Here is a 13,707-nt window from a genome sequence, read left to right as displayed (position 1 = left end):
CACAAACACACCACAGCACAACCCAGTCCCTGAAACACAGAAATGCATATCACACACATACACAAACACATAGACACACACACAGAGCACAACCCAGGCCCTGAGACACTGAACACTTACTCACACACAAAGATACATAGCACAATCTAGGTCCTGATACACAAACACACCGCACAGCAGAACGCGCACCCTTAATACGAGACGCACACACACACACTATCACCCACACAGAAAGACAGACACATACGCACAGATGCACAGAGAAACACAGACACAAAAACACACAGATACACAGCAAACGCACGCCCTGTCACACAAACATACACACGCACACCTTAACAAAGGCACTGATACAGACATACAAACACACACACACACTCTCGCACACAGACGACACATGCACGCACGCACACACACACACTTACACACACATCACGTCACATCGCAGCCACTGAACAACATACCCAGACAAAGAGACATGCATGCAGTCACTCAAAGGCACGCAGAGATAACACAACAGCACCAAGCCAGACAATCACATACACACACACAAACATTGGTCACAGCCCAGGCACAGTTCCAGACACACATGTATATATACATACACCCACACACATCACACTCCAGGAACTGAATCAGATACACACACACACACGCACACAAAGACATAAAGCACAACATATGCTTTGAGACACACATACACACAAACACATGCAAATACACACCCACACAGAAACACCGTGACTGACACACGCAGAAACACACACACACACAGAGCACAGCCTAGGCCCTGAGACACACACACCCAAGCAAAGCATAACAGACACTCGCACATAGATCACATCACACCCAGGCACTGAACCAGATACACACACGCACACAAACATGCAGATCATACCACAGGCACTGAGCAAACCTTGCAGGCACACACACACACACACACACACACACACACACAGGCAGCACAGCCCAGTTCTTGAGACACACAAACAAACACAGGCATTGAAACAGTTTCACCACACGTATAAACTTTTTACACAACAGACACTGAGCCAGATGCAAAAAGGACAGACACACACAGACACACACACACAGACACACACACACACAAACATACACACAGGCAGCAGAGCCCTGTGCCTGAGACACACAAACAAACAACACGGGCATTGAAATAGATACACCACACACATTAACTTTTTACACAACAGACACTGAGCCAGATGCTAAAAGGAAAGACAGACACACACACATACACACACACACACACACACATACACAGACAGGTACACACAGATCATACCTCAGGCACTGAACCAGAAACACACAAACAGAAGCAGAGGTCACACCCCAGGAACTGACAAACACATACACACAAACATACAGATCGTGCCACGGGCACTGAGCGTGACACCCCCCCCACCACCCGCACCCCGCACACACACGCACACAAACAGAGCCACAGAAAAATAGAAACATCGAAAATAGGAGCAGGAGTAGGCCATTCGGCCCTTCGAGCCTGCTCCGTCGATCATTATGATCATGGCTGATCATCCAACTCAGTAACCTGTTCCTGCTTTTTCCCCCATGTCCTTCGATCCCTTTCAACCCAAGAGCTATATCTAACTCCTTCTTGAAATCATACAATGTTTTGGCCTCAACTGCTTTCTGTGGTAGCGAATTCCACAGCCTCACCACTCTTTGGTTGAAGAAATGTTTTCCTCATCTCAGTCCCGGAAGGTTTACTTCATATCCTTAGACTATGACCGCTGGTTCCGGACTCCCCCATCAACGGTAACATCCTTCCTGCATCTACCCTGTCAATTCATGCTAGAATTTTATAGGTTTCTATGAGATCCCCCCTCACACTTCTGACCTACAGCGAATATAATCTTATCCGGCTCAATCTCTCCTTGTACGTCAGTAATCAGTCTGGTAAAATTTCGTTGCACTACCACTATAGCAAGAACATCCTTCCTCAGATAAGGAGACCAAAACTGCGCACAATATTATAGGTGTGGCCTCAGCAAGGCCCTTTATAGTTGCAGCAAGACATCCCTACTCATGTACTCGAATCCTCTCGCTATGAAGGCCAATATACCATTTGCCTTTTTTACCACCTGTTGCACCTGTAATTTTACATGCTAATCTGCTATGTGGGACTTTGTCGAAAACCTTCTGAAAGTCCAAACAAACCATATCCACTGGCTCCCCCTCATCAACTCTACTAGTTACATCCTCGAAGAATTCTAGCAGATTTGTCAAGCATGCTCTCCTTCCCGTAAATCCTTGCTGTCTCTGCCAGATTCTACCACTGTTCCCTAAGTGCTCTGCTATAAAATCTTTGATAATGGACTCGAGCTACCGAAGTCAGGCTGATTGGTCGAAAATTCCCTGCTTTCTCTCGAGCTCCCTTTTTAAACAGTGAGATGGCATTAGCGACCCTCCAATCTGTAGGAACTGTTCTAGAGTCTATCTAATCTTGGAAGATGACCGCCAATGCATCCACGATTTCTATGGCCACTTCCTTAAGGACTATGGGATGCATACCATCAGGCCCTGTGCATTTATCGGCCTTCAATCCCATCAAATTCCCCATGACCATTTCTCCAGTAAAACTGATTCAGTTCCTCCCTCTCACTAAACCGTGCGTTACCCAACATTTCTGGTATGACATTTTGTGTCCTCCTTTGTGAAGATAGAACCGAAGTATGCAATTAGTTGATCAGCCATTACTTTGTTCCCCATAATAAATTCCCCAGTTTCTGACTGTAAGGGAGTTGCATTTACCTGCACAAATCGTTTTCTCTTCACATTCCTACAGAAACATTTACAGCTTTATTTATGTTCCCCGCAAGCTTACTCTTATAATCTATTTTCCCCTTCTTAATCAATTGCTTGATCCTGCTTTGCTGAATTCGAAACTGCTCCCAATCCTCAGGTCTGTTTTATCTGGCGAATTTGCATGCCTTTTCCATTGGTATTATGCTATCTCTAATTTCCCTTGTCAGCCATGGTTTGGCTACCTTTGCCGTTTTATTTTTGCGCCACACATGAATAAGCAGTTGTTGCAGTTCATCCAGGCACTCTTTGAATGTTTGCCATTGCTTATCCACCCTCATCCCTTTAAGTAACGTTTTCCAATCCATCATTGCTAACTCGCCCTTCATACCTGCGGAGTTTCCTTTATTCAGATTCAGGACCCTCGTCTCAGAATTAACTATGTCACTCTCCGTCTTGATGAAGAATTCTATCATATTATGGGCATTCGTCCCCAAGGGGTCTCAGACAACTAGATTGTCAATTATTCCTCTGTCAAATCACAATACACAGTCTAGGATGGCCTGTTCTCTAGTTGGTTCCACAATGTATTGGTCCAGAACACCATCCTGTATGTACTCCATGAATTCCTCCTGTACGGTATTGTGACTAATTTGATTTGCTCAATCTGTATGCAGGTTAAAGTCACCCATAATTACAGATATTCCTTTATCGCATGCATCTCTAATTATTTCCTGTTTAATGCAATTCCTAGCATCACCATTGCAGTTTGGAGGTCGATATACAACCCCCACTAACGTTTTTTCCTGTTAGTGTTTCTCAGCTCTACCCATACAGAGTTCATATCGTCAGAGCTCACATCCTTGCACACTATTGCGTTAAATTCCTTTTTAACCGGCATTTCAACTCCACCACCTTTTACTTTCTGTCTGTCCTTCCGAAATAATGAATATCCCTGGATGTTCATTACCCATCCCTGGTCACCCTGAAGCCATGTCTCCGTAATCCCTCTATTTCATACCCATTTATCTCTATTTGCGCGATTAATTCATCCACTTTATTGTGGAAGTTCTGTGCTTTCAGGTAAACAGTCGTAAGGCTTCAATTTTTAAAATTACTTGTCACCTTCCCACTATTTTTCACGGTGGCCCTTTTGATTTAGGCCCTTTATTTCTCTGCTTATCACTTTTCTTATACTCATGACTGTCTATTGTTCTTGTCTTTTATCCCCCTCCTTTGACTCCTTGCACAGGTCCCCACCCCCCCTGCCATTTTAGTTTAAACTCTCACCAAACACTTGAGCAAATACTCCCCCGAGGACATGAGTCCTGGTCCTGCCCAGGTGTAACTGTTTGTACTGGTCCCACCTCCCCAGAACAGGTCCCAATGCCCCAGGAATCTAAAACCCTTCCCCTCACAGCATCTCTTCAGCCACGCATACACCATATATATCCTGCTGTTTCTACTCTGACTAGCACATAGCATTGGAAATAATCCTGTGATCACTACTATTGGTCTTACTTTTCAACTTACTTCCTTACTGCCTATATTCTGCATTTAGGACGTCATCTTTTTTTGTATCTACGGCATCTGTACCAATCTGTACGATGGCCAGTAGAGGTTCAACCATCTCCCACCCCGCCACTCCCCCGCCCCCGCCCGTCAGATTGTCCTGTAACCGCTCTGTGACATCCTTGACCATAGCACCAGGAAGGCAACATACCTTCTGGAATTCCCAATTGCGGCCACAGAAACGCCTATCTATTCCACTTTCAATTGAAACCCCTATATCTAATACATTCCCACATTTGTTTTATTCATTCATGGGATGTGGGCGTCACTGGCTATGCCAGCATTTATTGCCCATCCCTAATTGTCCCTGAGAAAGTGGTGGTGTGCTGCCTACTTGAACCGCTGTAGTCCATTTGGGGTAGGTAGACCCACAGGTCTGTTCAGAAGGGAGTTCCAGGATATTGACCCAGCGACAGTGAAGGAATGGCGATATAGTTACAAGTCGGGATGGTGTGTGACTTGGAGGGGAGCTTGCTGGTGGTGGTGTTCCCATGTATTTGCTGCCCTGGTCCTTCTAGTTGGTAGAGGTCGCGGGTTTGGAACGTTCAGTTTAAGGAGCCTTGGTGCATTCCTGCAGTGCATCTTGTAGATGGTACACACTGCTGCTACTGTGCGTCGGTGGTGGAGGGAGTGATTGTTTGTCGCTGGGGTGCCAATCAGGCGGGCTGCTTTGTCCTGGATGGTGTCGAGCTTCTTGAGTGTTGTTCGAGCTGCACCCATCCAGGCAAGTGGAGAGTATTCCATCACACTGCTGACTTGTGCATTCTAGATGGTGGCAGGATTTTGGGAGTCAGGAGGTGAGTTACTCGCCTCAGGATTCCTAGCCTCTGAACTGCTGTTGTAGCCACGGTATTTATATGGTTACTCCAGTTCAGTTTCTGGTCAATGATAGCCCCTAGGATGTTGATAGTGGGAGATTCAGCCATGGTGACGCCGTTGAATGTCAAGGGGAGATGGTTAGATTCTCTTTTGTTGGAGATGGTCATTGCCTGGCACTTGTGTGGCGCGAATGTTACTTGCCACTTATCAGCCCAAGCCCGGATATTGTCCAAGACTTGCTGCATTTCTACACGGAGGGCTTCAGTATCTGAGGAGTCACAAATGGTGCTGAACATTGTGCAATCATCTGCGAATATCCCCACTGCTGACCTTATCATTGAGGGAAGGTCATTAATGAAGTAGCTGAAGATGTTTGGGCCTAGGACACCACCCTGAGGAACTCCTGCAGTGATGTCCTGGAGTTCAGATGATTGACCTCCAACAACCACAACCATCTTCTTTTGTGCTGGGTATGACTCCAGCCAGCGGAGGGTTTTCCCCCTGATTCCCAATGACCTCAGCTTTGCTAGGTCTCCTTGATGCCATACTCGGTCACGGCCTTGATGACAACGGCAGTCACTCTCACCACACCTCTTGAGTTCAGCTCTTTTGTCCATGTTTGAACCAAGGCTGTGATGAGGTCAGGAGCTGAGTGGCACTGGCGGAACCCAAACTGAGCATCACTGAACAGGTTATTGCTAAGAAAGTGCTGCTTGATGGCACTGTTGATGACACCTTCCATCACTTTACTGATGATTGAGAGTAGGCTGATGGGGCGGTAATTGGCCGGGTTGGACTTGTCCTGTTTTTTGTGTACAGGACATACCTGGGCAATTTTCCACATTGCCGGGTAGATGCCCGTGTTGTAGCTGTACTGGAATAGCTTGGCTCGGGCGTGGCATGTTCTGGAGCACCGGTCTTCAGTACTGTGTGGAATATTGTCAGGGCCCATAGCTTTTGCAATATCCAGTGCCTTCAGTCATTTCTTGATATCACACGGAGTGAATCGAATAGGCTGAAGTCTGGCATCTGTGATGCTGGGGACTTCAGGAGGAGGCCGATATTGATCATCAACTCGGCACTTCTGGCTGAAGATTGTTGCAAATGCGTCACCCTTATCTTTTGCACTGATGTCCTGGGCTCCTCCATCATTGAGGATGGGGATACTTGAGGAGCCACCTCCGCCAGTTAGTCGTTTAATTGTCCATCACCATTCACGGCTAGATGTGGCAGGACTGCAGAGCTTAGATCTGATCCGAAGCACTTGAGGAATAGAAGGACAGTAGGAAGGAACTTAAGCAAGGAATTAGGAGGGCTAAAAGGGGTCATTGGCAAACAGGATAAAAGAAAATCCCAAGGGTTTTTATCCGTATTTCAAGAGCAAGAGAGTAACCAGGGAAAGGGTTGTCCCACTCAAGGACAGAGATGGGAATCTATGTGTGGAGCCAGAGTAAATGTGCGAGGTGGGAAATGAGTAGGACATGGTGGATGATGAGCCTAGGGAAGGGAGTGCAGATAGTCTCAGTCATCTCATTATCAAAAAGGAGGAGGTGTTGGGTGTCATGCAAAGCATTAAGGCAGTTAGGTCCCTAGGGCCTGATGGGATCTACCCTGGAATAATGAGGGAGGCAAGGGAGGAAATTGCTGGGGCCTTGAAATAAATCTTTGCATCCTCATTGGCTACAGGTGAGGTCCCAGAGGACTGGAGAATAGCCATTGTTGTTCCTTTGTTTAAGAAAGGTGGCAAGATTAATCCAGGAAATTATCGGCCGGTGAGCCTTACGTCAGTGGTAGGGAAACTATTAGACAGGATAATTCGGGACAGGATTTACTCCCATTTGGAACCAAACGAACTTATTAGTGAGAGACAGCGTGGTTTTGCGAAGGGGAGGTCGTGTCTTACTAACTTGATTGAGTTTTTTGAGGAAGTGACGAAGATGATTGATGAAGGAAGGGCAGTGGACGTTATCTATATGGACTTTAGTAAAAGCTTTGACAAGGTCGCGCATGGCAGACTGGTACAAAATGTGAAGTTACACGAGATCAGAGGTGAGCTGGAAAGATGGATACAGATATGGCTTGGTCATAGAAGACAGACGGTATCATTGGATTGGTCTTTTTATGAATGGAGGGATGTGCCTAGTGGTGTTCCACAGGGATCAGTGCTGGGTCCTTTGCTCTTTGTAGTATATATAAATGATTTGGAGGAAAATGTAGCTGGTCTGATTAGTAAGTTTGCGGACGTCACAAAGGTTGGTGGAGTTGCGGATAATGATGAGGGTTGTCAGAGGATACAGCCGGATATAGATCGGTTGGAGACTTGGGCAGAGAAATGGCAGATGGAGTTTAATCCGGACAAATGTGCGGTAATGGATTTTGGAAGGTCTAAAGCAGGTGGAAGGTATACAGTAAATGGCAGCGAGTATTGACAAGCAGCGAGATCTGGGCGTACAGGTCCACAGGTCACTGAAAGTGGCAACGCAGGTGGATAAGGTAGTCAAGAAGGCATACGGCATGCTTGCCTTCATCGGTTGGGTCATAGAGTATAGAGATTGGCAAGTCATGTTGCAGCTGTGCAGAACCTTAGTTAGGCCACACTTAGAATATTGCATGCAATTCTGTTCGCGACATGACCAGAAGGACGTGGAGGCTTTGGAGAGGGTACAGAGGAGGTTTACCAGGATGCTGCATTGTCTAGGGGGTATTAGCTACGAGAAGAGGTTGGAAAAACTCGGATTGTTTTCACTGGAATGACGGAGGTGGAGGGGCGACATGATGCAGGTTGACAAAGTTATGGGAGGCATGGGCAGAGTGGATAGTCAGAAGCTTTATCCCAGGTTGGAAGTGTCAGTTACTAGGGGACATAGGTTGAAGGTGCGAAGGGCAACGTTTCGACGGGATGTGCGAGACAAGTTTTTTGCACAGAGGGTGGTGAGTGCCTGGAACCTGCTGCCAGGGGAGGTGGTGGAAGCAGATACTGTAGCGACGTGTAAGAGACATCTTGACAAATACATGAATAGGAAGGGAATAGAGTGATAAGGACCCCGGAAGTGCAGAAGGCGTTAGCTTCGGCAAGCATCAAGATCGGCGCAGGCTTGGATGGCCGAATGGCCTGTTCCTGTGCTGCAATTTTCGTTGTTCCTTGTTCTTTGATCCGTTGGTTATGGGCTCTGTCTGTCGAGCTGCTTATGCAGTTTGGCATGCAAGTAGTCCTGGGATGTAGCTTCACCACGTTGACACCTCATTTTGAGGTATGCCTGGTGCTGCTCCTGGCATGCCCTCCTCCACTCTTCATTGAACCAGGGTTGGTCTCCTGGCTTGACGGTAATGCTAGAGTGGGGGAAATGCCGGGCCATGATGTTACAGACTGTGGTTGAGTACAATTCTGCTGCTGCTGATGGCCCACAGAGCCTCATGGATGCCCAGTTTTGCATTGCTAGATCCGTTGGAAACCTATCCCATTTCGCACGGTGATAGTGCCACACAGCTTATACACACTACTGAGTCAGCGGCGCTTGAGATGGCTTGGCCATGTGAGCCGCATGGAAGATGGCAGGATCCCCAAAGGCACATTGTGCAGAGAGCTCGCCTCTGTTATCAGACCCACCGGCCGTCCATGTCTCCGCTTTAAAGACGTCTGCAAACACGACATGAAATCCTGTGACATCGATCACAAGTCGTGGGAGGCGGTTGCCAGCGTTCGCCAGAGTTAGCGGGCAGCCATAAAAGCGGGGCTAAAGTGTGGCGAGTCGAAGATACTTTCGGTTAGCAGGAAAAAAGACAGAGATGCAAGGGGAAAGCCAACTGTGTAAAAGCCCCGACAAACAAATTTTTCTGCAGCACCTGTGGAAGAGCCTGTCACTCTAGAATTGGCCTTTATCGCCACTCCAGACGCTGCTCCACACACCACTGACCAGCTCCAGGCGCTTACCCATTGTCTCTCGAGATAATGAGGCGAAAGAAGAGTGCCACACATCACGATGGACGGTATCCTCAATATAAATGCGGGACTTAGTCTCCACAAGGACCGTGTGCTGGTCATTCCTACCAATACTCCACAGGCAGAAGCATCTCCGGCAGGCAGATTGGTGAGGACGAGGTCAAGTATGTTTTTCCCTCGTGTTGGTTCCCCCACCACCTGCCGCAGACCCACTCTAGCAGCTATGTCCTTTAGGACTCGGCCAGCTCGGTCAGTAGTGGTGCTAAGGAGCCACTCCTGGTGATGCACATTGAAGTCCCCCACCCAGAGTACATTTTGTGCGCTTGCCACCGTCAGTGCTTCCTCCAAGTGGTGTTCAACATGGAGGAGTACTGAGTCATCAGCTGAGGGAGGGCTGTAGGTGGTAATCAGTATGAGGTTACCTTGCCCATGTTTGACCTGATTCGATGAGATTTCATGGGGTCCTCAGTCGATGTTGAGGACTCCCAGGGCAACTCCCCTCCTACTGGATACCACAGTGCCACCACCTCTGGTGGGTCTGTCCTGCCGCAGAGACAGGACGTACACTGGGATGGTGATGGCAGTGTCTGGGACTTTGTCTGTAAGGTGTGATTCCGTGAGTATGTCAATGCCAGGCTGTTGCTTGACGAGTCTGTGGGATAGCTCTCCCAATTTTGGCACAAGCCCCCAGATGTTAGTAAGGAGAATTTTGCATGGTCGACAGGCCTGGGTTTCCGATTGTTGTTTCCGGTGCCGAGGTCGATGCCGAGTGATATTTTACTCCTCCCGCGTGCAGCAAAGCCAACCATGGTGAAACGGATTGGGCTATCGTTGTTTTTCCCTGAGGGGCCACCCTGCAGTATACAAAGCAGTATATCTGTTTTGCAGGGGATTCCAGCCGAGTCATCTTTCTCTGCCTTGTGGTCACCCATTCCCCTCCTGCCTGTGAAGTCTGAGCCTGCGGTGTGGCCACCTCACTATACGATATCCACGATACTGTCCAGCTCGTGGATGCTCCATGCATACACACAATATATACGCCAGGGACAGAGTGAGATACAAACAAACAGAGAGAGAGAGAGACACACACACAAACACACCCTTTAGACACCAGGCAATGAGTCATACACAAACAGACACACTAACACACATGCACAATCTTTACACGCCAGGCACTGAGCCAGATGCAAAAAAGGCGCTCATGCGCACACACATCCTCGCATGCAAGCTCATGGAGGCAAACACACATACAAACACACACACACTCACCATACCCCAGGTCCTGTGACACCGATACAGACACAACACAAACACTGAGGCACACAAACACAGGTACGCAAACATACACACACACATACACATGCACACGCGCAACCCAGGCCTGGAGACAAAGGCACACATACACACACACTCACACATATAACGAAACACTCATGCACACACACACACACACACACACACACACAGATATCTCACCACAGCCACTCAGCCAGACGCACACATATACACACACACATACACACATGCACACACACACAAAAAACAGATGTCCACACACACACGCACAAAAACACACACATCACATCATACCCCAGGCAGAGAACCAGATATACACACACACACACACACACGCACAAACAAACACATACTTGTTCATATGCACATGCACACAAACGCACACTCACACACTCAGAGACACACATTTTAGCTGAGGTACTGAGCCGCACACACTCACACACCCACACCTTTTACACCCCAGGCACTGAGTCAGATACACACACACACACACACATCTACACATGCAGACCACATTACAGGCACACAGCCAGAAGGACAGACTGTGTCACACATGCGTGCACACACACACACACACACTGGCACACACGCCGACCAATCACACCCCAGGCACGGAACCAAAACACACACACTCACAAACGTCAAATCACATCAGATGACAGGCACTAAACCAGATGCACACACACACACACTCACACACACACACATACACATACACATACACATACAATAACTCACAGACACACACATCACAGCCCAAACATTGAGCCAGCTACACACACACACAGGCAGACATAATGATTGGCATGGGTGTCCTTGCCCCACCTACCCGTGGTCCGTTTCTCCAGTCAGGTTCCTGGTCCCAGCCCTCGTTCATTAGCAGCAGTAGCTCCGGCAATTAACTGGCCCTGGTGTCCTCAACACACTGACCATGGAACTAGGGCTCCAGCGATGGCTCTGATCCCAGGCCTGGTGCAGTCGTGGCAGTTCCATGGCTCCCGGTGGAGTTACCGACACTACTTCTGATTGTTCAGCAGCTTTGGCAGGCGGAATGCCCATCCTTAAAGGCATGTGGACCATGGGCAGTTAATTGCCTGAGCGCCACTGACGTGCACCGGGTGGTGGCTCCGAATTGCTGAGGTTTTGATCCACTCACCTTTTCGTCCATCGTCGGAACCCCCGTTGGCTCCAATAAATTCAGCTCCCTTTTTCCATCAGAAATCACTGTCACTAGCACAATAATTAGATACATACTGAATGTGGCAAAACATGTACAAATGTCACCCAGAAATCCTTCAAACAGTTGTTTTTGCTCCCAATCTGATGGATCGTTTATCGCTAATTTCCCCTGTTGACAGTTAACTTCGTGCCGATTGAGATTATTTGTTTCATTGATTTCTCAGTGGACTCATTTCCAATTATTGTTTTGGAATAATTGAATTCGGTGCTGCCTTTCACAGGTAAGGGAATCAGTCAGTCCGACATTTAATTTTCTATGCAAGAACAAAGATGCTGCAAATCTGAAATAAAAACAGAAAATGCTGGAAATATTCAACAGGTCTGGCAGCATCTGTGGTGAGAGAAACAGAGTTAAAGTTTCAGGTCAGTGGCCCTTCACCAGAACTGGGAGAGATTAGAGATGGAACAGTTTTTAAACCAGACAGGGAAAGGAGAGAGTGGGAAGATGATGATCAACAATTGAGTTTAACAATGATAATATCTTCCTTATGTTATTGAATCTCTCCTGCCTTCCGCCGTATCACAGACCTTCCCATTTGTTCTTTCAGTTCCAATCATTTCAATACATCACTGGATACAGGAACACATTTATAAATCTCAGGCAATCCTCAGTCAAACAGGCAAATTTTCTCCCTGTCTGATGTATAATTTCTCTCTTTATTTCCCTTCCTCATAGTTAACTTGCTGACGATTGGGATCCTGTCTCGGGGAAAGTGCGGTCTCTCCAAATGTGTCACTTGCTACCTGGTGGCCATGTCAGCGGCGGATCTACTGGTCATTATCCTCGACCTGATATTGAGGCACATTCCTATTGTTTATTGGGAACAGTTTCAGTTCCTATGGTCCATTCCCGTGTGTAATATCCATGCAGTCCTGCTTTATGCAGCCACAGACTGTTCTGTCTGGTTCACCGTCACTTTCACCTTTGATCGATTTGTGGTCATTTGTTGCCAGAATCTGAAAAGCAAATTTTGCAGCGAGAAAATGGCCGCTGTGGTTCTGGGAACAGTGACTGTGCTGAGCTGTTTAAAGAATATCTTCTGGTATTTTATGTTCACAGGTCGGTACTGGTTGATGAACGACCCCTGGTTTTGTTTTGTAGCACTGGCTATTGTGGAATCTCGTGTCTGGGCAGCAATCGAGTTCCTCCACAACATTCTAACCCCGGGGCTCCCATTTGTGGTCATTCTGATGCTCAACGCTCTCACCATCAGACACATTTTAGTGAGCAGCAGAGGACGCAGAAGACTCCAGGCTCTCAGAAGTGGGGAGACACGCAGAGACCCACAGATGGACAGCCGAAGGAAATCCATCATTTTACTGTTAGTTATCTCGGCTAATTTCATCCTGTTGTGGGTCGTGTTAATGGGGTATACGATATGGAGACGGATGCGGAATGTAGGGTATCAGTCTGTGCATCTACCCCTGTTTCTGCAGGAATTGGGCTTCATGCTGCAGCTCCTGAGTTGCTGCACAAACACTGCGATTTACGCCGTGACCCAGACTCAGTTCAGAGAGCAGTTGAAGAATGTGCTGAAATATCCATTTACTCCAATTGTTAAGGTCATTCAAGATGAGAGGAACTGAATCACGGACTATTTCCAGCAGCCGGGAGGTGGGGCCTGTCACTATGGAGACCGAGCGTGGCGGGCCTTTCTCTATGGAGACGGGGAGGAAGCGGCGCCGGCGTCTTTGGACACAGAATGGAGGAATGGCCTGTCGCTGTGATGACAGTGCAGAGCAGGGCCTGTCGTTAGAGAGAGGCGCGGGGCGGGGCCTGTCACTGTGGAGCCAGAGCGGGCGGAGCCTGTCGTTACGGTGACAGAGCGGGTATGTGGTCTGCCGCTATGGAGACAGAGTGGAGCCCTGCCTGCCGCTGAGGAGACAAAGGGTGGCAGGACAGGTCACTACGGTGACAGAGAGGGGGCGGAACCTGTATCCAGTGTGGCGGATAGTGGGGGCGGGGAATGTTTCCAGGTTCATGCGGTGTGGCGGGCGGGGAACGTTTTACATGGTGACCGGGAGAATGTGCCAGGCCTGTTCCCCAGCGTGACGGGAAG

The 13,707-nt window shown here is 48.1% G+C and overlaps 1 protein-coding gene across 1 annotated transcript; it reads left to right on the top strand.

Moving 5' to 3' along the window:
• Positions 1-11,677: 11,677 nt before the first annotated feature.
• Positions 11,678-13,234, top strand: LOC137364618 (neuropeptides capa receptor-like). Its single transcript, XM_068027711.1, has 2 exons — positions 11,678-11,738; positions 12,324-13,234. Exons 1-2 carry the CDS (start codon positions 11,678-11,680, stop codon positions 13,232-13,234), a joined length of 972 nt encoding a protein of 323 aa, XP_067883812.1.
• The last annotated feature ends 473 nt before the right edge of the window (positions 13,235-13,707 follow it).

The sequence above is a fragment of the Heterodontus francisci genome, unplaced genomic scaffold (genome assembly GCF_036365525.1).
Source record: "Heterodontus francisci isolate sHetFra1 unplaced genomic scaffold, sHetFra1.hap1 HAP1_SCAFFOLD_140, whole genome shotgun sequence".
Taxonomy (NCBI): domain Eukaryota; kingdom Metazoa; phylum Chordata; class Chondrichthyes; order Heterodontiformes; family Heterodontidae; genus Heterodontus; species Heterodontus francisci.
This window is presented reverse-complemented; position numbering and strand designations above follow the sequence as displayed.

Coding starts and splice junctions, on each gene's coding strand:
- LOC137364618 (XM_068027711.1), top strand. CDS start 11,678: ATGTACAAATGTCACCCAGAAATCCTTCAAACAGTTGTTTTTGCTCCC. Junction 11,739..12,323: donor TGCTCCCAATCTGATGGATC/GTTTATCGCTAA, acceptor CCTTCCTCATAG/TTAACTTGCTGACGATTGGG.